General features: G+C 40.5%; 1 protein-coding gene across 1 annotated transcript in view; it reads left to right on the top strand.

Moving 5' to 3' along the window:
- KCNH1 (potassium voltage-gated channel subfamily H member 1) overlaps nucleotides 1-26,659 on the top strand; it is a 167,119-nt gene that overhangs the window by 46,157 nt on the left and 94,303 nt on the right. The window contains exon 7 of the mRNA XM_062490404.1: nucleotides 3,054-3,483. Within this exon, the coding sequence (XP_062346388.1) occupies nucleotides 3,054-3,483 (430 nt within the window). The remainder of the gene's footprint in view (nucleotides 1-3,053; nucleotides 3,484-26,659) is intronic.

Genomic DNA, 26,659 nt, shown 5'->3' with positions numbered 1-26,659 from the left:
TGGTGACCCTTTAGAGCAGAACATCTGGGGGTGCCTGCTTGGCACCTGCAGTGCCATTTCTAGCTCTTTATAGCTGGGGTTTTCCTGTTTCCTTTGGGCAGAAGGATCTCTGGATGTCTCTTCATCTGCCTCTCAAAACTGGCAGGAGTAGCAGACCAAGAGGGTGGGACATACATCAAGAGAAGTAAATTGAGTTCAGGCTCCTTTGCGTGACATTGTGGAGCCATCTGTGTGATAAACGCATAAAAATAATCTGCACTGATAAGAGCATTAAAATGGACAATAATCTAAAAGTACTGTTCTATTTAGGAAAGTGGTAATCTAAAATTGTCAATTTTTCAATCCAGCAGATCTATTCCAGTAAGCATTAAAATGTAACTTGCTAAATCTAGTGCCAAAAAGTACTGATTTAAAGTACTGCAGGACTATCTGATTTTTTTTCCCTAATTTATCATCTGTGAAACCGTCTATTAAGTTTCTGTTGTTTGTAACCATTTGAAATTCTTTCTCTCACAAATTTTCAAGAATTATATGCATAATCATTTCCCTGTGCAGTTCTTGCTCTTGATATCAATCCATTTAGGATAGACAAATCCTTTCCTTTGAGGAAATAAAAGAGTGAACACTGTTAATGCTGAAATAAAAATTTTTCTTTTTTTAAAGAGCTTTTTCTGAACTTTTAGAATCTCATTGGCAATGCAGTCAGGTGAGTTTTAGGAGTGATTAGAATATTTAATGTATCCTTTCAGTGCAACCAAATCAAGCATATATTTTTCTGTAAATAGTCAAGTTCCTTTTGTACAAAAAGCCTAATTCTCTTTATTTCTGGTCAGAATTTGGTAGAATCAGGTTCTCCCAAATGATGTAGTTCAATCCCAATTAAATTTTTAAAATAAAATTTCTTTTAGTGAATTTCACAAGGGAAATTATGTTAAGAGAACATTTGAAAAAAGTATTTTGCCTTAGACTTTTAAAATCTGATTTCATGTATTTTAATTAGTGTTCCCATTTTTCATATCCAATTTCTTGAACTCCTCTTCTGTGATTCTTTTCCTCTCCCCACGTATTTCTAATCCTTGACTCTTTTAAATGTTTTATTAAGAATTAACCAAATTCTAAGGTATTAAGTCCTTCCTAAACCATTATTATTTTTTGGCTTTGGTAGGACTCTTGCTGACAAGCAGCATTTTTGGGGGGCTTTTTTTTTCCATCTCAGGGATATGTTTAATTTGAAGAACAGGTTTTGAACAAAAATAAAACTGTTTTCTTGGATGTTGGGGTGGAGATTTTGAAGCACTGTGTGATTACAAGGCTTGGTTTTGAGACTAAAGTTGAAAGAGCACAATTTCTGGAGACCTCTCAAAATGTAAAAAAAAATGGTGTTTCGCTGCTAAGGTTTGTAAAGAGAAAAGGGAGAAATTGGCATTAGTCCTGAGGGAAAAGGCCAGAAGGATGTGTTGTAATGTCAGATTATTTAGAATGCAGAGACTAAATGTGCTTGACAGTCCAGGACTTGCATGTATCCAATTCTAAAATGTGGTTATAATTTTTTGCATTTTCCACTTCGCTTCTCACCATACTTTTTCTCCATACTGAGTGTTCAGAAATACCTTCTTTCCCTCCCCTGGAAATTAAGGCCTTTTGTGTCATGTTCTCAGAATTGGCATTGAGGCTTTGCTCCAGTGTTTACAAAACGAAACTGGGTATGGAATGAATGGGAAATGGAAATTAACTTACTTCGTGTAGCAATTTTTGTATCAGTGACTTGAAAAGTTTGGCATAGATGTTCATGAAAAGAATAGTTCACTTGCTCTCTTCTAGATTTCTGCAAATATCTCTGTTTTAAAGGAAGGCTGCTTTTTTTATCTTTTTTTTTTTCTCCCTCTCTTTTTTACTCCCCACCCCCTGCTTCCGTTAGATCTTGTCCAGATACTTAATACAAATTGATAGTGTGTTCCCAGGTAACAAATTACATCTGTCTCTGAAAATGAGTCAATGTAATCATGACAAATTCATGAAATAAAGGGAAAAGATATTGCTGCAGTCCTGGGGAACATGAGTCAATAATACTTTATGTAATTATTTAATAAAACATCTTTTCTAGTGCATTGAAGCAGCCTATGATACTGAGGCAGTCATATTTATGCAGGAATAAACAAACTTCCAGTAAAAGCTGGTGACCAGAAGTATGCAATTATGCATTTCCAGAAATACTCATTAAACCAGTCTGCTTAAATTTTAATCAGACTTCTATGTATGAAACAGTCTTGGTAAGAGGAAGTAGAAAAAAAAAACCCAAAATGAAGGATTTTTATGATAGGCTATTCTGATCTTCTCATGCCCCAAATGGGTTTGAATTTTTTAATTTGACTTCTTGTGCAAATCTGTATAAAAGTTAACAAAACAAAATCCTGCTTGCTGGCTTAATCCTGTTTTATGGGAACCATATAATTTTTGGCCCAGAAATACTGCGTTGATATCAAAGCTGTCATAAAAAGTATATCGTTTGGGGATTAGTGAGATATTTGAAATCTCTGAGCTATGTGTAGTTCATATGAGAAATGTCAGAGGACTGATTTACAATGAATTTGTAAAAGGAAGTGGAGTCATAGGAAATGCATTGTAGGAAATAGGAAAATTACAAATTGCCAGGTATTTCCAGTATTTTTTTTGGCCTTCTTTATTTATCTTTCTGATATGTCTGAGCTAAACATTGCAATTTGTCTTAACATCTGAGACATTACATCTGACATGTTGCATAAGAATTCACAACCGGGTGTGCAATAGACGTTTGAAGTTTTTACAAAGGTGTTTGTAAACCTATTCAAATAATCTGAAAAGAGAGTTCAGAGAGCATCCCGCAAAATGGTAGTGGATGAAGGCAACAGTGCATCTATTCCTGCCTGGAAAGGGTCACTAAGCTTTTAGTGTTTCGCAGTTTCTCCGTTATCTGGTGGCTGTCACGCATCACCTTGTTTTTTTGGGAAGCCACAATAACGAATGCTGTTGCTTTCCCGTGAAATTCTAATGGCCGCTGTGCTTTATCCTTCCAGGGCATCAGCAGCCTCTTCAGTTCCCTCAAAGTGGTCAGGCTGCTGCGGCTGGGCCGCGTGGCTCGGAAGCTGGACCACTACATCGAGTACGGGGCGGCCGTGCTGGTGCTGCTGGTGTGCGTGTTCGGGCTGGCCGCGCACTGGCTGGCCTGCATCTGGTACAGCATCGGCGACTACGAGGTCATCGACGAGGACACGAACACCATCCGCACCGAGAGCTGGCTCTACCAGCTGGGGGAGTCCATAGGAACTCCCTACCGCTTCAATGCCTCCGGCTTCGGGAAGTGGGAAGGCGGGCCGAGCAAAGATTCCGTCTACATCTCCTCGCTGTACTTCACCATGACCAGCCTCACCAGCGTGGGGTTTGGGAACATCGCTCCGACTACAGATGGGGAGAAGATCTTTGCTGTGGCTATGATGATGATTGGCTGTAAGTATTAGAGGTTCTGTCTTTTTTTCATACGCAACACCAAGTAGCTGCATGTCATGAATGCTGATCTCATAACAACATCTGGAACCCTGGTAAATGTGATGCAGCTAAAAATAGTCTTGGTGGCAGTATAAGTATTACAGACTTCCTTATTGGTTAGGTTTAAATGACAAATAGGAGTATTGTTGTGACTAGCAAAAATTCAGTCATTTCAGAAGGAATATTCTGTCCATATCCTTTCAATATGCTCTTGTATGTCAACCATAAAATGCTTAAAGCTGGAACTGTTAAGAATTAATGCACCTTTTTGCCTCCACCATTTTAGTATGTAGCAAACTCTTTTCATGTCTGAGAGCTGTATGCATTTGATAAGTGGCTCAGAGTGTGGGAGGAGGTCTGGGAGCATCATCTTCTGAGGGAGAGAGAACTGGGACTCTTTAGAAACCATGAACTCTGCTGTGGGCTGAGCATACAGACATATCCTAAAGCAAGGGGGGGGTGATGCTGTGCTTGGGCACCTCTGGCTCAGACCTCCTTGTTGGAACGGATACATGTTGCCAAGTTGTCCAGCTGTTGGCCGCGTTGTCATTTCAATGCAGGATACGCATTCAAAGTGCCTTGAGAGCTACTTGGAGTTGAGAACCATATGGTGGCAGCTGTTAAACTAGTTCGTGGTTTTCTAGATGAGGGTGGAGTTTGAACCAAAATAAGGAAAAAAAAGGAGGCTGCTTTGTCCACATGTCATTATATGGAGAAAGATGGAAGCTTCTGTATGGTAATATTGCATCCAGAGTAGGAGAAAGTCAATCCTTGCTAAGCAGAAAATTTAAACCAAATACATAATGAAACTCAATTAGCAGCAGAGTGCCTATGATAGAAGTGTGAACCTTTGATTCTAATGTGTCCTTTTACAGCAGCAGTGAAGTCCCACACTGAGATTATGTGTGCAGTGTTAAACCTGCCGAAGGTTAGTGAGAAAAACTATCAAGACAAGCTTTGTCGATCGCATAGGAATTGGGTTATTTTAGCTATAAAAATTGTTAATTTTGTTCTTCTAGCTTTTTCCACTGCTAAGAGTCTCATCATCCTAAGAAGACACCCTGTAGGAGAAGGGAAATTTTTATAAAACACGGATAAAATGTTGCAGCTTTCTCATGAGAAGGTGCATTAGACAATGCAGTGGTATAGAACAAAACAGGCTTCCAAATATATTTCCTGATGCAGGTGCCAGTTTGATAGGAAATATCTAGATCTTTGGCTTATTGTTGTGGCCATGATACTAGCTAGAACAAGAACAGCTAGTATTAATCATTATTATTATTTAGTACTATGAATAATGATTAAGCATAACCTTCAAAAAGTCGTGAGTGCACGTGGGGTTATTTTGAACTTGTACCTGTTCCAAACTCTTCATATGACAATGTGGCAGAAAGAAACGGAATTTGTGCATAACTTTTGTTGATTTAGATGAGCAGAAGGAAAATGATCACCTTTTTTTTGTGTGTGTTTTCTCTACTGCTCATTTGAATAGCAATAAGTGCTGTATCAAAAGCCTAATGGCTTAAACAATGCTGTGGCCAGCTAAGCTTACAGTGACAATTTCATTAGCTAGATCACATTTGAAATGTGTATCTTGTCTTTATTCCTCAAAGAATCAAACTTTTCTGGAAATGGTGATGGAGAAGGTGAGCATGTGTGAAAATGTCTTCAAGCCCCACCTTTCTTGCACGGGCTGTATGTGAGGCTGCCCTGCAGAAAGTCAGGGTGCAGTGCGTGGCAGAGACTTTCCCTCCTGCTGGTGGCTGTCCAAGAAGCTGCAGCTCTGTGGGTCCTGGGTCCCTTCAGAGTCACAACACTGCCTTTGCACCCTCCCTCTGATTGTTGGTATCGATGGTCTTGGCTTCAGTTTGCTCTGTGAGCTGTGCCTCCATGGTTTGGTAGGGGCACTCAAGAGCTGCTTCCCTGGAGTGCAGATGTTAGAGGGCATCAAGTAGAGGGAAATTAAGAGTTTGCTTTTAGAACTGTGAGTTCTTCCTGCTCGGAATTATTTTTAATACAATGGATTTGACTGTGCAAGGTTCTTGTACCTCTGGGAAAGGCTGGTCATGGTGTGGATACATTGCCAGGTGGTGTGGTGGCTTTGCAAGGCTTTCAAGTCCTTTTTTTCTAGCAGCTTGGGTTCTAGTTCTGTTTTGGTTTAGGGGCTCAGTGTCTTGAATTGTTTCTGAAGAAAGGTGTGAACAGCAGTGATACTTTTTTCTTTGATCTTGGATTGTTGTCTGTTGAGCCTCTGTTTCTGAAGAGGAGTTGCTGTGTAAACAAGTGTTTTTAAGATGTGCATTGCTGTCTTCCACTGGCAAACTGACTGAAAGATTTGTGCTGCAGTCAACACAGGCCTGTAGTGACATCCAAATGAAGTGTTTGTTTTAGAAAGGCTCAGAATATTAGAGGTATTTGAAAGCCTAAATAATTCTTAACTAGCATCCTTCCATGTATCTTTAGTGTGCTTATGCCCAGAGAGATGGAGTTAACACTGTAATTCCATCTTCCATAAGACAAAATTTGGTTTGCCCTGCTGCTCAGCCAAGGATATGTCCCCTTCTGCTCCCTGTTTACTCTCTCTGTAAAGCTGATCCCGTGGCAGAATTTCATTTGTGTTGCATTAACTCTTTGTAGACACACTGACCACTTAGTAATAGTACTTTGCTGTGATACAGGACAGCTGCTTAAAAAGGTAGGTAAGACCACTTCAATTTTATTCAAGCCTTCATTATGGTAAATAATAAATCCAGGTAACTTTTAATTAAAAATTTAGAAATACTTTAGTGAAGCTGTTCTGGACCAGTGGGAATTTTGGCCGAGTTGAGTGCAAATGTTGACCCAGTAAAAAGTTTAATGTATGTAGCTTGTAGGAGGAGTAGGTACATCATATTAGCTGTGCACAGACACTGGGAAGGCGTGATTGAGGTGAATAAGTCATGTGTGGGTATTGAGCCCGTGGGGCTGACTTCCTTGATTTGGTTTACACTTGGGACAAAGTTTAAGAAAGCATGGCTTTGTCTCAGCAACCCAGGTCCCTGTTTCAAGGCCTCCTTCTGCAGGCAGGTGTTCTTGTGCTCTCAAATGCAATGATGCACATACTGTCCTACTGACCTTGTTGTGGCTGCAGTTTTCAGAGAGAAAGTGTTTTGCTGTTGGTGATTTTGATGTGGGAAGGTGAAGTCCCTAATTATGTTTGTGGGGGGCTGTGGCATACTTGTAACCCCAGGGATGTTTTGTCAGCTCCACTGGAGGGGGTAAGTGAAAATTGCTCTTGATTCTTGACCTCAAATAGTGCACATCTGTTTGGGAAGATCGAGTTATTTTAAAATAGAGATGAAGTACCCAGTGGCTGCTTTTAATGATTCCTGTTCTGTGGAAGCTTGTGTTTCATGTTACTGTGTAGCTGCTTTTCCTGAACATATGGTGAATTATAGTTTTGCAAAGCAAAATATCTTCACATCTGTGAACTGACCTGCATGGTTTTGCCTTAATTTCTTTACTGAGTGTATGTGTATGTATATAGAGAGAGAAGGATGAGTGTTACTACGGGAAGTAAAAAGCAATTAACTCCTCAGCTTCATTTTAAATGAAAAACATATTTGCTTATCCCTTTCCACAGATGGCCATTAAATTGCTAATTAATAGGGAATATGTCTACAGACAGATCTTTCAGTGAGGCTGACGTTACATAAAGCCAGGCTTAAAACCACTGTCTGGGTCTGCAGAAAGACATATATTTTCCATTTTTAATACTTGAGAAAAAAAAAGAAAGCTGTTTCAATTTTTGGTTTCTTCCCTGTGGAGATACATGCCTTGAAATTACAGTCTTTATATATTTTTCTCAGTGATTCTGTCAGGTTAGTTGGGTATTGTTTGTTTTTCCTTTGCACTAGCAGAAATCTGAGGACTTTCATTTGCAGATTTTGTATCTGGTACTGTGTCAGCAATCCCCTTGCTGTGCAAGTGGAGTAGGGATGAACAGTTCTAAAAATGCTTGGCATTCTTGACTTTTGACAGAAAAGAATACTGATGGATGCTTGCCTACTTGGATTTTGAGCAGTGGAGCAAAATCCATCATTTTTGGGAGCTTTTTGTTGGTGTTCTCAGTTGCACTGAAAGATCCCAAGCTTTTGGTGCTTGTTTATGCTAAATTCTCCTTTGTTTGGTAGGAACTTACTGGAACTACAGGGCTTGACTCATCCAAAATATGGAGGAAAAGGCACATGTTTGAAGGCTAAATGAAATAATGAATTTCCCTGTGATCACTGTACTTAGACCAGAGAGTGAGAGGGATCATGGAAAAAGACAAAAGTAGGAGTTAAAAGGTCAAATTAATGAACGTGTATGCTTGCATACTGTGATGAATTGTCAGCCACTGAGTTCATTAATCAAAACAGTCCAGAAACCCGAGCCACTCCACCCCACTGATGGTGTGCAATGCAAGCATCATGCAGTCCTGCAGCACTTCAGCTGTTTCTCTGATTAAGGCAGACACAGATCCCAGGAGAATGGAGTAGCTGTCTCAGCTTTGATCAGCTTTGTCTGTGAATAGTTTCTTTCTCATTAGACAAAAAGAACCACCTAAAACAAACTAAACGAATTTAGGAATGAGGATAACATTAGGTAAATGTGAAAACATAGGCACTTCTGTTTACAGCACTCTTGCTGAAAGGAACAGTAGCGTGACCATCTCTGTGAGCTTTAAGAAAATCTTGTCAGCAGGTATCTGCACAAGTCAGTGTTGCTCCTTCACAGCCTCACAGAGCACTGGTGTGCTTTGGTGACCTCCAGCAGGGTGGGAAGTGTTTAGTGGCTCTTGTGAACAAGGGTAGTGAGGAACTAATAAAAAACTAAACTGTTGATACCAAAACACCTGGACAAGGTATGGAGGCATTGCAGCATCATGTTTGATGATCTATCTGAGGCATGATTTCCCCCTCATAAACCAGGTCATCAGTTGAAAAGCAAATGGACGTTGCCATTTATTAAACATGTATCTAAATGACAAGAGAAATGCATTTACCCTTAGAACACCTTCTAGGTGGTGGGGGAATGTGTTGAAATTATTTTTCCTGGAAGTGTGTGGCCTGAAACTAAGGGCCAGCCATGTGCCAAGTGTTAGTTAGGTTTGCTGAGGGTATTGTTAATGGGTGCAGCACAAAGGCCTAAGAGAAACACCCAAAGCAACTTTCTCTGTGTTCGTGGGTATTGCCAGTGCAGTGTTTAGGGTTTGAGGACATGCTGGGAAAGGAAAAAGAAGCCTTGTCTTGCAAAAGCTGTCTCTTGAATTCCTGGTCTTTGTCACATCCCTAGCAAGATGACAAAAATCTCTCAGATGCCATGGACCTCTTGCAAGCTCCTGAAGTTGCAGACACTTTTTATAGAGCTGATAGTTTTGCCTCAAATTTCATTCTCATTTATCTTTGCCAACAGCAACACTACTCTAGCCAGTAATTCCTACTTTAAAGGTCTGGATTTTTATTTATTTTTAATAATTTTCTTCTTAATAAGTATGGCCAGTCTTTGCGGTTTTGTTCCTTCACCTCTCTGTGCTGAACTTTTTATTTGGTGCTAGTCATGATATTTGAAGAGATGGTGTGCTATTGCTGTAGTTGTTAAGAAACTGCTTGGGATTTCTGAATGTTATTTTGCTTGGATACTTTCTCCACTAGAATGAACTGTCAGAAGTGTTGTGGATGTATTTCTGTGCTACAGGAAGTTTCAGCAAAGTGATAGGGCTGGCAGAAAAGTGGGTAGTTTCCCTGTAGGTTAGAAGAGGGGTTAACTCTTGGGGCAGAATTTGGTCTGGTTATCTCTGAAGGTGAAATTTTTCTTGGCAGGAGTAAAGAATGAGTAAAAACCAACCAAAAAAAAAGACCCCCAAAAAGCAACAAAAAGCCAACTCCAAAAAAACAGCAACGAAACCTACCAAAACCTCAAAGTCATCGTGATAAATTGAAATAAAATGGATAGACAACGTTGTTTTTGGAAATATAAACAATCCTTCAGACATCTGAGTCCTGAGGGATACAGTTTTCAGCGGAGCATGTCGGTATTTCTCATCAGTAAACGTGGGGTGCACCAGGTTGTGGTGGCATTTTCAGCCCCACTGATGAGCCAGAGCTTCTGACCTGCACAGAGTTACATCACTGACATTCAGTGCACACAGGCCATGGAGGAGAGATGCAATCAGTGCTGACAGGCTTCACAACACAGTAAGCTCCAAAGTCAGAATCTAGCTCTTAAAAGATGCCTTCTCTTTGGGTAAGGATGTCCAGGACCTACATGGTTTTTTCAGGATTGCTTGTACTGAAGCACAAACCTGTTCCCCAGGGCACACATCAAATCCTGTGTTCAGTTCTGTCCCTCTCACTAGAAGAAAGACACTGTGGGGCTGGGGTGAGTCCAGAGACGGGCAACAGAGCTGGGGAAGGGTCTGGAGGCCAAGTCTGATGAGGAGCAGCTGAGGGAGCTGGGGGTGTTTATCCTGGAGAAAAGGAGGTTCAGGGGAGACCTTGTCACTCTCTACAGCTCCCTGAAATGAGGGTGTAGCCAGGGATTGGTCTCTTCTCCCAGGTAACAAGTGCCAGGATGAGAGGGAATAGCCTCAAGTGGCACCTGGGAAGATTTAGATTGGATATTAGTAAAAATTTATTCATAGTAAGGTTGTTCAGGCATGGGAATAGAGTGCCCAGGGAAGTGGTGGTCACCATCCTGGAGGTACTTAAAAGACAAGTAGATGTGGCACTTGGGGACATGGTTTAGTGATGGACTTGTCAGTGCTGGTTTAAGGTTGGACTCAATGATCTTAAAGGTCTTTTCCAATTTGAATGATTCTGTGGTTCTATGATAAAACAGTGGTGTTAAAGCCAGAGAAAAGCCTTTAGGTGACACCTATCTAAATAGTGAATTCATACAAAAAATCATCTCCAGGAGAAGATGGGCTTGGTTGTTTTTCAGGTTCACAACACAAGTGCTAATGCTGTAATAAATCTGTCTTAGCTAATGACCATGAACATATGGTTATGTCCCTTCCTCAACCCAACACACTTCAAAGCAAGAAGAAAGAAAGAAAGGAAAGAAAGAAAGAAAGGAAAGAAAGAAAGAAAGAAAGGAAAGAAAGTTTCCCAGCCTGGGTTGGGGAAGCTTAAATTAATTCTCTGTGAGATGTTATTTCTTAGAATTCAAAAATGAGTAACCAGTATTTCTTTTCTTGTTATTTAAAGCATATATGACCAGAGTAAAGCTAGATTAAATTAATCTAGCTGTTAAACTTTTGGAAAATATAATTTGGAAAGGGCAAGGGTAAATTGCCCATGTACTTTTGGTTGTAGAGAAAAAGAATGTAAATATTCCAGAGCTACATCTCATACCTATGCTCTATGAACTGTCCCATGGTATGTTATCTTGCCATAATGACAAGAAATTTCAGGCTGTACTTCAGTCTAATAGACTTAGAGAATCACCCTACCTTAGGATATACTAGAATTTAATTGCTAGAATAGTCCCAGGATATAGTCCGTATCTCTATCAGTACTCTGCAAATCCAATCAGGACAATTTTTGATATGAGATTTTTCTAAAAATTTCTTATTCTCAAGGTTTTTGCAATCCATTTCTCTCCCGCAGAGCTTAACATTGCTCCCCAAGACATTGGACAACTTTTGAAAGAACTGTGAATGCAAATGCAGAAAAAAAATAGTTCTGTTTGACAGAAGATGAAAGTTATGAAGTGTTAATTGTTTAGTTTTTCCAGGATTTGGGGAGAGCTCACAATAGGTAGTTGCCTTTTCCCTTTCTTTCACACAGCATTTCTAAATTTTGTCTTTTAACTCTTTAATAGGAAGGAGAAAGATAAGGTGTCCCAGCTGTGGATATCTTTCTTTTTCACCTGATGTCTTTCATATCACATGCAGGATTTTGCTTTCTTTAGGCATTTCTAACATTGCTTCTTCTAAGTAGATTTAAAGCACTAAAATGTGCTGGCTATATCAAACTTCAATCAGAGTGTGCAACCAACTTATTTTAAAATCTAAAGGAACATGATTCATCCAAGTTAATTTGTCAGAGAAGAGCATGATGGATCCAGGACACGGACTGAGAGAGCAGAGGAATATAAAAAGAAGAAAGAATATTTCAGGCAGGAGCCAGGGGATAATATGCAAGATAAATATTTTGTTCCCTACAATAAAATGAAAAATCTGCAAGAGACACAGTGCTTTGCTATGCAGGATGGCAAACCTTGGGGTTCAGTTTACAAAATTATTCTCAAATTGCTGAATTACACAGGTGCAATCTAGAAGAGCATGGTTTGTCTGTCAGAACTATATTATGTATTCCCACTTGTGGAATTGGCTAAATATGTGGAACATACCGAAGGCATGACGAATTTTTCATTGTCTCTGCATTGCTGGGAGGCCTTTCCTTAAGCAGCCAACTGTATTGCTGAAGGATGGCAATCCTGGACAAGGATTTGGTCTTACACAAGTCCATTTCAGACTAAGAAAAATGCAATTAGATAGGCACGGGGGGAGAAATAGTAAAATAGCACATCCACCCATACGACACATGGTGCCACTTGTCATCTAATATGTGGAACACGATGGAAGTTCTGAAGCACCTTGTAAGCACTTTTCACTTCTGCTTCAGCTTCAAAAAATTGTGTAGTTATTTTAATATCTCATTTCTTCTGGACTTAAACAGGCCTGCTGTAGGTTAAAAAGTTTTGGGGTAGAAATAGCTTGCCTAGCTGGAATGGGTAAGTGGTTTATAGCTCATGATATGGCCTTCACCACTTGGATAAGCGATCTCATGACATCTTGAGAATGAATAAGGCTTAGTTGGGCTTACCAGAGCAGTGAGTTTTAGTGCATTTGGCTGCTTTTATATTTTAAAGAAAGATTTGGCTGTTTATAAAAGTGATAGGGAATGATTTAGAGGAGGCAAATGCTGCTGTGGGTCATATGCAGTCTACTTCTTGGAGTTGAAAGCTCTGAAATACACTAGATCTAACTTGAGTTATTATCTGAAGACATATCCTATCATAAGCAGCTGCCTGTTGGAAGAAGTTCTGATCTACTGAGAAAATATGGAATATATGTAAAAATATCAGTATCTTTTATCTGCTGTACAGCAACTCTTGCTGCTACTGGTGGGAAAAATGTGGAAGGAGACAAGTAACATATTAATAGGTCCTATTGCCTGGAAAAAATGTAGAAAATGTATTCTTCTAACCGAAGAGTTTTGGCAATCAGTAGGTTCTAAAATCTCAAGTGCCTTACAGTAAAAAATGAAACAGTTGAGGCATTAAGCCCTGACTTTTCTGACTCACCTCAACATGAATTAGGACTGCTTTTTTCCTTCTTTGAAATCAAACCAGTAACTGTATCACGTGGTGTGGAATTAATTTTTTTTAGTGAGATGATAGGCAAACCTTGCCTTCCCCGTCACAATCCCAAAAGCAAATATGTGTTGGTTGATGAGTGCAGGTGAGTGGGATGATTCAGGGCTGTGGTTTGGTGGTACTTCATTTATTGCGAAGATCCTGCAAGATTTTCACTACAAAGTAAGAGGGGACTGGAGATGGATAATATCTTCTAAGTGTAATGAGGCCAAATGGAGTGAGACAGAATTGGGCTTATGATAATTAATTTCTCTCTTTGAACTTGAATGAGGAATTTTTTTGCAAGTTATTTTCTGATAAAATTAAGATTTACTAGGAAAGCATGAAAAATAATGGAGTTTTTGGGTCATCCTGGTTCACAAAGGCCTTAAGCAGTCTAAGGGCTTCTAGAAACTTCATCAAGTGAATTCTGAAAATCATAAACTTATTTATTGCAGTTGCATGATTTACTGACAGTTTGTACTTTTAGTACAAGTTTTGCAAAATATGAAGTAGAACACTTGCTTCAATTTTGAACCAACACTATTCTAATGCTCCTTTCCAAATTCTTTCCCCTCTTTCATATTCAGAAAGCAGCTGAGTGGATTTTCATCTCCTGATGGTCAAGCCTGCTGTGGCACCTTGTGTGTATGGTCCTGGACAGCGTGCATCCTTTTGCATCAAACACATAGATCTGGCAATGATTTGGTCTTAGAAATAACTGAGAATAATCCACTGGGAATAGTTCACAGAACTGCACCCTAAATCTCATGTGGCTTATTTCCAGTTGTCTTTCCTAAAATGGGCCACCATTTTTTTCTCACTTCCCTCTATAAACCTTCATTTCTGGGCTTGTCACCACTCTGAGCTTTGCCATCCCACACTAACACCATCATGCTGGTTTAATTTTTTTTTTCCTCACAGAGAAAATTTAATAAGAAACAAGGAACCAGAAGACATATTCAATTTGTCTTGTTCTGCCCCTTTGGTTTTTGAGAGAGAAGTTGTTATAAATTGTAATTCCTGGAGCTTCTCATTCCTTAACCATTTGCTGAACTTTAAAATTCTTGTTGAGTTTTCTGCATTTAAACTGGAAGGGATGGGAGGGGAAATTAAGGTGATTTCCTATATTGCAGGGACTAAGTTTTGATTGCTTGATTCACTTCTGTTTTGAATGTTTTTGATTCTACTTATTTTTTCTTCATAAAAGCTTTTCTTTGCATGACCTAGAAAATTATAAAATCAATTTTATCAGGAACTAAGTATGCCAAAACTAAAGATTTTAGGAACTGTCTTCATCACACTCCTTGCAAATAAGTTGTCTGCAGGTTAGTAATGAGATGACAGCTACAGAATGTGTGAGGGGGAAAATGGGCATTTTTCTGGAAAGGAGCCTTATTCTACATAAAGTTAGCAACCTCCTGTGAAAATCATAGAGGAATTACCAAACAGAGGAATTTCTTCGAGCAAACCACTGTGTCGTGAAGGTGCTGCACAGACTGTGGGCATGGGGAAGGAGAAGGTGACCTGTCAGTGTGCCACCTTTGGCTCCTAACGCTGCTCTGATCTACTCATGCAGTGAAAATAATGTCTAACAGTGCTCTGAACCTTCATCTCTATGGTAAACTGACGTGACTGGAGGCTGTCCCAGATGCAATCCAGTTGCTGGTGCCCTGTAGTGTGACACAGGGAGCTGAGGTCCATATCGAGGTGAGGTATTAAGCTGTGGTGTTACCTTCCATGACCTGTTCTCCCTTCCTCACCATTCTTACGTGTTTAGACTGTTCAGGGAACTAGGGACGGACCTGCCTCACATTCCAGATCCTCCTGCTTGCTGCTCATGCTGCATGCCTTGGTCTAGGTGTTTCCAAGAACACTGACCAGTAGAGGCTGGCATGGCACTGCAATATGACATCTGACCAAGAGGGCAGCTCTCTGGAAAAAAAAGGAAAAGGGGAGAGGCAGGTGAGTCACAATTTCTTCCCCTCACTGATATAAGAGAAGACAGCATGCTTGTTGTGAGAACTACAAGAGTCAAATCCAAACTTCTCCATCTATGTTTAGAAGTATGAGAAGAGCAGGGAGGCAGAGATCTGTATGACATTGCCAAGCACCTTCTGGGGTATGACTCGAAGCTGCCGAGTAGATGGATGCTCCTGTTTTCCAGTGATGGCATCCAAAGGTCCTTTCAGGCCAGTACAGCTGTCTGTCTGCTTTTTTGGGCTTCTGCTGGTCAGTTCCTAAGTGCACTGACAGGTGTGAGATGGAAGAATGTGGGTTACTGTGATCCCCTGGTGTCTTTTGCTGTTGCGATGAGGTGTGTGTGTGTGTGAGCAAAAAGGAGGGCAGGTGTTGAGAGAGAGAAATAGAGCTTGAAGTTGAAACTAAGGTTTCTCCTTTTCCTTTTCAAACTTATTTTTTGACTGCTTCCCAAAATAAGCAGAAACTAACATGGTGGGTGTTTAAGATGGTTGTTTCCTCATGCTGGTTCCAGACATGTAGTTCAAAAGATGGGCAGTATTTTTCAGCCCTTGTAGCTGAAAGAGTATGGTTTGAAGTGTGATGATGCATTAAAGCAGGCAAGAACTTGAAAAGGGAATTTGAGAGAGTTATTTATGTGAGAATAAAGTGCATGCTGGGGCATGAGGTAAATATGGCCAGTTGGCTGTGCTGATTTTATTAAGTTGGATATTGTACTGTACAAAGTGCCTGAGATTCAGATTGTGATTATGCCAACATAGAAGATATCTCCCTTCGTGAGGATGCAGTTCAAGTCCAGAATGGAGTTATTTTTTATTCATATGCAGCCTTCAATAATACAGAACACTAGAGGGAAGACTACTGTTTTTATGGGACCATTGTGTTGTATCATTGGGCAGCCAGACAGAAGAAAATGCTCTGAGTCATTGGCAGTTTGGGTTGAAATGGAAAATATGAGACAGCAGGCAACTATATCCAAAAAGGTAAGAACGGTTCAGTACATGGAGTTCTGGTACAACTGCAAGGGTCCAAGGCACAGTGAAATGGGCAGTTCAACAGTGAAATGCTGGGGTAGATAAGACGTATAAAAGCTGAGGAAGGTAACAGCCGGAGGGCAACCACATTTCTCAAGCTGTTTACCTTCAGCTGGGAAGGACAACAGTCTGCTGTGAAGCTTGTCTTCTCCTCTTGCTTTGGGCACTAGCTGTGGTAGAGCTGGTGAGGAACAGAACTTTCTAGCCTTGAACACTCTGCACAAACAGGTGTGAATGCTGAATCAGTGTTGGTGACACAAGTGCTGCCCTTGTGGCAGTAATTACAAGTTTTCCCTCCTACAGGTGTTCTGTAAGCAACATCATGGCTGAACTCACTCTCCAGTGTGGGAATAATTCTGTGAGAAATAATTCTGGGAAAGCAGCTGCATGTGAATGAGAAATATATTCTGTCAGCTTTTGATGTTGGTTATTGTCAGGAGTTTGGGGCAGGATCTGTAGGCCCACGCTTTAAGGTAACACTGGAGATGGCTGAAGAGTTTGATTAATTTTGGGTAAATGGGAAGCGAAACAAGCTGCTTCCCAGAAGAAGCCAATATGGATTGAAGAAAATAAAGAACTTAAATCTCAGACTGCTATGTTTGTTTGCTGTGTGCGCGTGCTGTTAGCATTGCTTTTTCCTCCTTCAGTTGCTGTCTCTAACCTTAACTTGCCAGAGAATACTGCTTTATATGTTTAAGAGAAGAGAATCTGGTTTTGTACCATTTTCTATGCAGTGATGCACAAAGTGGTTGATACACAGTAATATTTGCCTGAGGCCACACAGCCAGATTTCCTGCTGGTTACTAATGGGAAAGTTTGTCCTTCAGTAGCTACACAGCAGTACTTCTGTTTTAGCAGTTTTGGAGGACTTTGCCATCAGTTGCCTGGTGAATCAAGAGCACTCTTGTAAAGCAGGGCTGCTTTCCCAAACAACCTGCTCTTTAAAATGCCCACTGGCTGTTGGTCATTTTAAAAGTCTCAGGATTTCTTGCTTCTCACGGTTCAACAGGCTGTAGATCCATCTAAAGTGAAAAAAAAGAGCACTTACTGTAGTTACAGCTGAGAAACAGTAAGTTTCCTCCCAGTTTCTTCTGAGCCCATGTCCAGGGAGGGTAGGGCAAGCAAGCTGCACCTTGGTGTCCCAGTTCTGAATGGTCAGGTCCCCCAGGAGAGGGAGGGCAGCATAGAAATGTTCCAGCTGAAGACAGTTACACACAGCCCACGAAGCCTGTTTAGCCTAAGCATGAGATTTTACTTTTGCATCAATTCCTCCTCTCCTGACTCCAGCCATGCCTTACCTGAAGTGTTCTGGGAAGAGTTACGAAGACTTGTCCCTATGAGAACTGCCAGTGTTCCAAGAGCTTTTGCAGAAAAGAAAGGTAAAACATCTTTCATTAAGGGGTTGGATTGGTTCTGAATTTGACTCAAAATAACTGCTTGCAAATGCACTTAACTCTTCCTCATATTGGGGTAGATTTTAAATTATGGCAATTTTCAATGTTCAAGCAAGAAATTGCCTATTGGAGGAATTGGAAACTATTTTGTGTGCTGTCACATTGTCTTTTTTGACCAGTGTTTTTCATGGGTGCTTGATTATTTGTGGTTTAGCCTCAGATTTTCCCCATTTGGTACACTGCAAATCTGACTTTATGATGCTATGCCTCAGGAGACAGAATAGATTTATAATTTATTACCTTTATTATTATCATACTTATAAACAACAATGAACTGGCTTAAGAATTATTACTATATGTGTTGGTGACCCACTGGAAAACTCTGACCTTAGAAAACAGGAGACAAGAGAGGCATAAGAGTATATGATTTTTCAATTTAGGGATGTACATACCTGTATGTAAATGGCACTTAAGCAGAATGTTTAATAGAGAAAATGTAGATGAACTGTAAAAGTTAAAGTGAGAATTAAAAACTAAAATAGTAGTTAGCACAGGCGAATTCTACCATCTTAAACCCCCTAGTTATTTGTGGAAACAGCTGCACTTTCAGTGCTGGCACTAATATTTCTGGTCCTGTCAGGTAGGAGCTGCACCTTGCAGATATGCACTCTCTGCCAGTAGCAACAGATAAGGTTAGTGCTGATATCTGTGCAACAGCAAAACCATACTGTGCTTCTGTATGCCTTGTGTGGGATCTCTGTGCTCTTTCTGTGTAGTGAGTGCTCTGGGTATGCTGTAGTTCAAACCGTGGACTTTAAAAATTGCACTCAGGTAAGCAAACAGAGCATAACAGCTATGATAACAACTACTTATCAGAAATTGTATGGCCAGCAGGACCAGGGAAATGTTCATCTCCCAATACTCGGCACTGCTGAGGCTGCACCTCAAATCCCATGTTCAGTTCTGTCCCTCTCACTACAAGAAAGACACTGAGGGGCTGGAGTGAGTCCAGAGAAGGGCAGCAGATCTGGTGGAGGGTCTGGAGGCCAAGTCTGATGAGGAGCAGCTGAGGGAGCTGGGGGTGTTTATCCTGGAGAAAAGGAAGTTCAGGGGAGACCTTGTCACTCTCTACGACTCCTGAAATGAGGGTGTAGCCAGGTGGGGATCATTCTCTTCTCTCAGGTAACAAGTGCCAGGATGAGAGGAAGTTGCACCAGGGAAGGTTTAGATGGTATATTAGTAAAAATTGATTCATGGAAAGGCATGGGAATGGAGTGCTCGGGGAAGTGGTGGAGTCACTATGCTGGAGGTATTTAAAAGATGTAGATGTGGCACTTGGGGAATGGTTTAGAGGAGAACATAGCAGTTCATGGGTGGCAGTTGATGTTATTTAGGTCTTTCCGAATCTCAACGATTTATGATCACGTTCAAAACAGCTTGATTGAACCCATGTCTTCTCATTAGAATGGGAAAACAAACACAACCCAAAAACAAAGGGCTTTTTTGCTGATGGCTTTGTTCATTCCACAGGCTGATGATGTGCTTTGTGTTATTCCTTATGTTCTGAATCCTTCCTACTATTTATGATTTTACTGCTATTATCTGTCTGCTGTCATCATCATAGCGTTAGAACAAAACGTAGCAGCATCTATAATTAGGGTTGTCTGCACATTTTCTTTCTATTTTCCATTTGACTCATGTTTGTAACTTTCTAAATCTTTCAATTTTCAAGTTGAGATAATCAGAGCCAGCCATTTCTGAGAGCAAGGGTGGCGTTCATCCATTTTTAAAAATTGATATTTTGATCTTCAGAGCAGGTATATAAGGACAGCAGGACTGGATATTGAAATTTGGCAGCAAGAGAATACTTGCAGAGGATTTTCAGAAAAAAACCAAGTCTTCTTGCAAGAAAGATACCAACAATGTAAGGACACTTAATAATGACCTATTGGAAAGAGCTGAACTTGAAAGACACACAAAATTATGCAGTTATTGAGATAGCCATATACATAGTTTAATGTCAGTGGAAGTGCTGAATAGACATGAAAATTACATGTATTGCCTTCCCTGGATGAAAACCAAGAGAATGAATCACGGAGAAAGAGGGGCATGTGTAAGTCCTGAAAGTCACTGCTCTGAGGACAAGCTAGGATGTGTAGGCACCTTTTAGCTGCCAGTGCCCACAGCCACGTGCTGAGGGGAAGCACCATGGGCTGGTCCCCAGCTGTGGCAGCAGTAGCATGGTGCTGCTGGAGCCTAGGGCATGTGGGAAGCTTAGGAGCACCTGGGGAAAGGTGGTGGACAGATGGAACTTTTAGTCAGTGGATAATATGTACCTGCTGCATTACCTAGGCTGGTTTTTGGTAGCTGTGCCTTGGTAAGTTTGACTCAAACAGTGCAGCTGTGGTTTTCTGCATGGGGGGGGGGGGGAGGGGGTTCAGTGCTTGACCTTGCCCAAGCTGTGCTGCTGTGCACAGGTGCTTTTTAGCATGTCTGGTTTTCAGCCAAGTGAGACTTTTTAATTAAAGAAGTTGTGGCTTTTTATTTTTTTATATTGTTTGGTTGGGTTTGTCTTGTTTTGTTTTGTTTTCTGAGATCCTTAAAAGCATCCTCCTTTTTTTGTCTTCTTTTGGGGAGTAAATTCTCTTCTGCTGTGTTTCTCTCTAGTCCAGTGTGATACCACAGAGTGCTGTGTGTTCTTCATTTCAGGCACTGATTTTTAGATATTCGGGACTGGCCATAAGTGAGTTAATTGGTGATGCTAATTGGTGATTAGCCTAATAATGGCTTTGATTATGTTAATTAAACTCTTGTCCCAGATAGCAGCTGTTAAATCATTTGTCTTCAAGCTCTCCCTCAGCTGGGGTCTTTCTGAAACCTGCTGGTTTGAGCTGGCAGAGTTAAGTACTGTGTGTGTGATACCAACACAAGTGTCAGCACCAACACTGTACTCAGTTTTTTTTCCTGTAATTTTAAATTTCCTCTGGTTAAAACCCTATGGTAACATTTTGAATGTCATTGATCAACTTCTATAGTGGGGTTCTCTGAAAGTTCTTCCAAATGTAACTGCTCTCCAAGGTGATGGAGAGAGCCTATGGCACCTGTGTATGCTAATTTGCCTTTTGGTGCTTGTATGCACTTTGTGGGATGCTTATGGATTCTGTGCTGGATACACAGAACATGAGACCAAAACACAGCAGTTCACTAAACATACAGCTGGGAAGACTGGGCCAGATTGTGGTTTTCCTGAAAGCAAGGAGTGGGTCTTCTGTATGGATTGTTAGCTGACAGAAAACAGTGTAGAAATGAATACTTTGGCAAGAAAAGATTGTACTTGTGGTGGAGAGAGTTGTGTGGCAGCACTGATGCTGCTACACCTTTTCCAGAATAACTCAGATCTTTAAAATTTAAGTAAGCAGACACCTCAGAATGGCTTGTCCACAGCTTTGTAGCAATTGTAATAATTTCCATCCTGCTTTTTTAGCATGCTTTCATCCAGTCAGAACAGTGTAAGAGACTGCAAATGCAATGAAAAGGGAAACTGGGCAGTTCCATGCAAATGTATACTCTATGGAAAGGTTTTCCTGACACTGCCCTGGTACTGCAGCTTTTAATGCTCAGGGAATATGTACAAAGTACTAATACAGAAATTATGTTGCCTGAATGCTGATTTACTGAAATTGGTGACAAACACACACAGCAGGATGAATTTAGCTTTGTATGTGTGTAAAACTAGTATTTCTACTTGCAGAATATTTCAGCTTGCCCCTGTTTTGTGGTTGTGGTCTTTTGGGGCATTCAGAAGCTCCATGTTATTTGGATTGTTTCAGCTGAGGGTGCTCTGCAACTTGAAGTATCAAGCCTCAGGTCAGAAAGATTGCTTTACAAACCTGAGGAACATTTTAAATTGATGGCACAGTTACACTGAATACCTTTCCAGAAGACTGAACAGCACCAAGCCTACAGAAGCCAGTTCCTTTAAACAATGCCTTATCCCTTGTGATTGCTGTGATGATTAAATAACTTCAGAGCTGAAAAAGTTTGACTGGCATTTGCCTTGAGCATTCTTGTGCAGTGCTTTTTCAATGAGCTCCCACACTGCCAGTTTGCAACTTCTAGTATTTAAAGTTTTCTTTGTGCTTCGCTCTTATTGCACTGTTGCTAAATTGTGTTTAAGACTTTTTTTTAGCAGTTGTCTTTTTTGCATGAAGTGTGAAACCATGCATTAAGGGAAGGAAAGGTTTTATGTTTATTACTACTTAATTCTCTTCTGACTTTAGTCTAACTGGAAGTCTAAATGTACTAGACAGTAAGTACGAGGGCAGAATAATACAGGAAAGATAAAAACTGTGATAATGAACCCTCAAAGATTCCAAAATATTTTTTAAGACTTTACAAAATATTTATACATTTGAATGAAACTGCTGTGGCAAGACTTTCCCACTTTGCACTACTGTTGGAACTGCTAAAAGGACATTGCTCTTATTCTAGGGCTGAGGAAGAGGAGACTGTATAAAGTACCAGCAGAGGGAGTCAGGACTGGCCATTAAATGCTGAAATTTTCAGATCCCAGTGGTCATCACCTGGAAGGGAAAACATATTGTTAATGTGTGAGATGAAGTAAAAAAGGTTTCCCTTCAGACTCTTCTGCCTTTTGTGTGATACATAGGTGTGTTTTATCCCTCCTGCATTTGGATTAGGAGCATGAAAACACAGTCTATTCTGTTTTGGGTATCCTCATAGTGATTCCATTAGAAAATGGTTTTCTGAGCAACTTGCCTCTTTTCTGTGCCCTTCTCAAGCCACACTAATATGTATGGAATGTGATAGCTTTCTGAAGTGTTCAGGTTTTAACACCTCTAGCTTGCCACTATTGGCAAAAGGGATAGATCCACAGAGCTGGGAAAAGTGGTTCAGCATGGAAAATGTTGGCAGCATGCTCAGAGGTACCAGCGTCTCCTCTGCTCCCAGCTGCAGAGCAGTGGTCTCTGTATGGATGGGATGGATGCTGGTTCTGATGGCACACTGATGATGAGTGAGAATACTCTGAAGAGATTTGTGGCCATGCAGAAGCTCTCGAAGCTCATTTCTGTCACTGCAGATTAACACAGAGGACTTCTTCCCTCTCTTTCACACCTTGCTTGTGACAACTTGTTTACTTTGGCTTTGTACAAAGGATATTGTTAGGACCCAATGTTTTTGTCCTCTTTCGTGTCCTTTGCAATAACATCTCTGGTTTTGTTGTCCAGTGTTCCTTAACTTCTTCTAAAGTGTTTATGTTTTATCTTTCTGGCTTATTTCTTGAGCTTTCATCATTGAAATAATGGAGAAATGCAAATAAAAATCACAGAGCATTTGCTTTAAGATAGAAAGATGGATGAATTTATATTCATTAGCCTCTGGCAAACACAACATTATCACTGGAGTATTTGTTATCACTGGCACTGTGTTCTTTTTGTCTGACTTGCTCAGTATAAAGTATCTTGCATCTTGAAGTCATGATGTTGACATGCTCTTCAAACAAAGTTTTTAGGGTCACATGTAAGCCATTGCTCAGCCTTCTACTGCTGCATTTCACTTACTGATCTTGGTGAACGTGGTCCTAACTCAAACTGTTTCTTCATTAAGCAGGCTTTTGGTACATTTTCTTTTTATGGGGTAATGGAGATTCAGCAAGAGACATTGGTTTTCTTCTGGAGTTTGATTACCAAACATTCAGAGAGATTTCTGCTTGTTGCCCTCTTGAATTTGCAGAAGGTTCTGGATACACTGAACAGGTGTTATGACCTGCAAAGGAAATAAGTTGATAGGCAAAGAGCAAAGCAAAAGGTGAAAAAACCCTGTTGCTTGTCTCTTCAGTGCTGACAGTGTGGGGCTGGTGGATAGGGGGGAGGCCCTGAGCTGGCAGGTTTGGGCTGAGTTCCCGGTTCCTCCTGTGTGTTGTGGCCATAGACAATCTGCTCCTGGTCTTTGCTTTGTCTGTTTTGCCACTCTTAATTCTTCACATCTTACTAGTGCAGAGTGGCTTTCACTGTGCTCTGCACACACCATGCATGTATCTATTCCCTCCCTATGCAGTGCCACTGAAGTGTCTTTTAATCTTGGATGGTCCTGATATCACTAAAGCCAAACCTGTGCAGAAAACTGGACATTTAAACTCTCTCTGTGCTTTTTTCATAAGTTCAGTTGTCAGCTGCTTCTTTGTGTTCCTAACCTCACCTGTATTCCTTTTCTGCTCTTTCACTCCTGCTTACATATTTAGGTTTGTATCCCTGTTCTTTCCCTCCTTCCCCTCCTCCCATCTGTGAAGAGTCCCAATTCTCCTGACCATCTAATTTAACTTTGATTCCCTCCTAGTCATTAGGCTTCTCTATTGAGGCCAAGAAGATCTGGCAGCCTCTTTGATGGGTTTGCTAAGCTGTTGATTTAAATTTTACAGACTTTGTGATGCAGAGAGACTGTTAAATCACTGCTCCCATGACAGGTTTCTGAAAGGCTGGAGGAAGACAGGGTATTGAATAGAAAACTGAAAGAAGTGAGAGAAAAACAGGAGGGTAGAATTTCTGGAAGCATGAAGAGTAATTATGGACCAGGTAGATGACAAGAGTCTGACAGGAAGAAATAGTTTTGAAGAAAAGTGTGTGTGCATGTGTAGATGAAGAAAGGCAGGATAGAAAGAAGAGAGAGGGACATTTGTCAGAAGGAGCTGAAACTGTGGTGACTGGATTCTGAATGCTCAGCATCAGGACTGGTATTTAGGGACAACTTCAAGAGATGCTGATCAAGAAAGTCCTGCTATGTGGTTTCAGGTAGATTCTCTTTTTAAAAAAAACAATACAGAACAGCAACAACAATACCTGCCAAAAAACAACAGGAAAAAAAAAGAAACCAACCCCAACAAACAAAACACAACTGCAACAAACAAAGCACCTAAAAAAATCCAAACCAAACATCGAGGCTGTGCACCATTCAAAGCATGTCAAGAGAGCTTGACAGAAAAATATTTTAATAGCCTGCTGCTCTTGCACTGATTGATTACAGCAACAGCTCAAAGATAAGCATTCTGTCAAGAATCATTAATATCTGTCAGCCAGTAGTAGCTATGCAATATCAAAAATTCAGGCTGTTGAAAAGCATTCTATCCTTGCCTTGTGCTGAAGACCAGTAAATGAATATTCATGGTAGCACACACAGCTTACAAACAGTTTTTCACTTCACATAGCTTTCAAAAAATGAGCATGCAGGTTATTACTACAGTTTAGGTGCAAAAATAAGTTCCCTGTTTTTTTACTTCTTTATGCTTTGACAACTTCAATACCTGTAAATGACATGGAATATATTTACCACAATTGTTTGCCCAAATCTTACTGTTCATCTTCAATGAGCAGTAACATTTTCTTGTTGCCTCCATCAGTGGCAAGGAAGAATTTAAGATCTGGAAGATGTAAGATGCTACTTAGGTGATCCTGTACCTGGCAGAGAATTGAATTACAGAAGGCAAGTTCTTTAGTGTTTAAACAAGGAAAAGACTTGTGACAACTGCAAAAACTCTTCTGGAAGTACTCTGATGTTGTGAAAGTTATCCCTGATCTGTAAGAATTCTCAGGGAATGTGACCTTAGTGACTGCTGTGGGACTGCTATGGGGTTAAGCTACATCCAGTGTTGTCAGCAGACAGTGGGCAGCTGGGGGGACTTTTCCTTTTGGAATTAAAAAAGATGAGGATTTAAGTTCAGGAGGAGCCATTGTTCTTATGTTGTGTACTCCATGTCACAGTGATGAAAACTTTACTCTGAGGTTTTACTCCTGAGGGTGTGCTGGGGTTTACTTATGCTGAGATTTTGGTTACTTTCAGCAGTACAACTACCTTATTTCCTTGTGATTCCTAAGACTTTGTTCATGTTCACTTTGTGACGTCACTTAAATGAATCTTAGAAATTACTTTTCCTGGGATCTTGTGGGAATGCTAGGATAGTAGATGTTCTCAACCTGCTGTGGCTGGTCAAGTAAAACTTCTCTGAGCAAGCCTGCCAGAACACACATTACTCTGTGGAGAGGTGAGAGCAGAGAAGTCTGTGTTTATGTGCAAACATATCTGCCTCTTTCATTCTAATCCATTACTTCATAGTTGAAAGACTCCAAGGATATGGAAATCTTGGGAACACACCCCTGTTGTATTTATGGAGATTGGAACAGTTCTACTAGTAAAAACTCTTTTCCTTTCCTTTCTCTTTGATTCAAAATACTCAGTCACCTTTAGGTGGAGGAACTCTTCAGAAAAATGGAAGATCTGAGTTCAGGTCTCTGGTCTTGCATGATACTTGAAACACAGCCCTGTTGTATCCCAGATGTTCAGTGACTGCAGGGGATTATACTCGAAGTATAATCTTCCCAATCGTTCTTCCCTAAGCAAGGAAAAGCTTTGTGTGCCTGACTACTGGATGAGGTTTGTAGCTGCAAATTACTGACAGAGATATTTCATTACCTTTGAGAGTCCTCTGTACTTTCTGTTGGACAGCTTCAGCCTATTAGCATCTGCAAATGCCATTCCTGTGTGCCTGCCAGCCACTGCACAAGCAGAATAGTTCTCTAAAAAGGTCGCAGTGGGACCTTAATACATCCTTATTTCTGACTGTATATGTTTGTTTATGTGAAAATATATTTGCATTTTGAGGTGACCTCTTAACAAACTCACCAAAGCACAGAATGCAACTGTCTGACATCTTTCAGATGTCAGATGATTTCCATGTAATGTTTACTTTAAAAAGAATTTAGGCAGTATCTCTTATGCAATAGCCTCTACCCCTGAATATCATGATAAATACAATCCTTTTTGGAAGTGTGGCATGGAACTCACAGCTGTATGCATGTTTACACTGCTGCTTTTACTCCTGCTGAGTTCTAATAAAATAGCAGACTCAGCCTGGAAGACAAGTATTTTTAAGACTGGAGCTGTTGGAACAGAAATGAATACCTGCTTTGGAAAGTTGGGCTGTAACCTTCTTCACCACTCCAGAGGCAAGTATACCTCTCACATGCAGTCATCCATGGTTTGTCATTAAAAACACAACAGTGGTTCCAGTTATTTTGTGATAAACCCTCTGCGTCTTCGCTAGCCTGTCATTTCACTCATCAGCAATGCAAGGCCCCCTTGAGAAGCCACTGTCTATGAGTTATTCCCATGTCACATTCCTGTAAATACTGTGTGCACCTCTTGATTTTGGTCTGCAGGCACACCTGTGGTTAGTGTGTGGGTGGAGCATGACTCAGACCTGTAATTCCAGTGACAATTACTCTTTAACCACCCCAAATTAGTCTTCTTTGGTAAATGCCATCTTTGTCTCTG

This window comes from Cinclus cinclus, chromosome 3 (assembly GCF_963662255.1).
Source record: "Cinclus cinclus chromosome 3, bCinCin1.1, whole genome shotgun sequence".
Lineage (NCBI taxonomy): Eukaryota > Metazoa > Chordata > Aves > Passeriformes > Cinclidae > Cinclus > Cinclus cinclus.
Note: the sequence above shows the minus strand (reverse complement) of the source record. Positions and strands in the feature narration are given on the sequence as shown.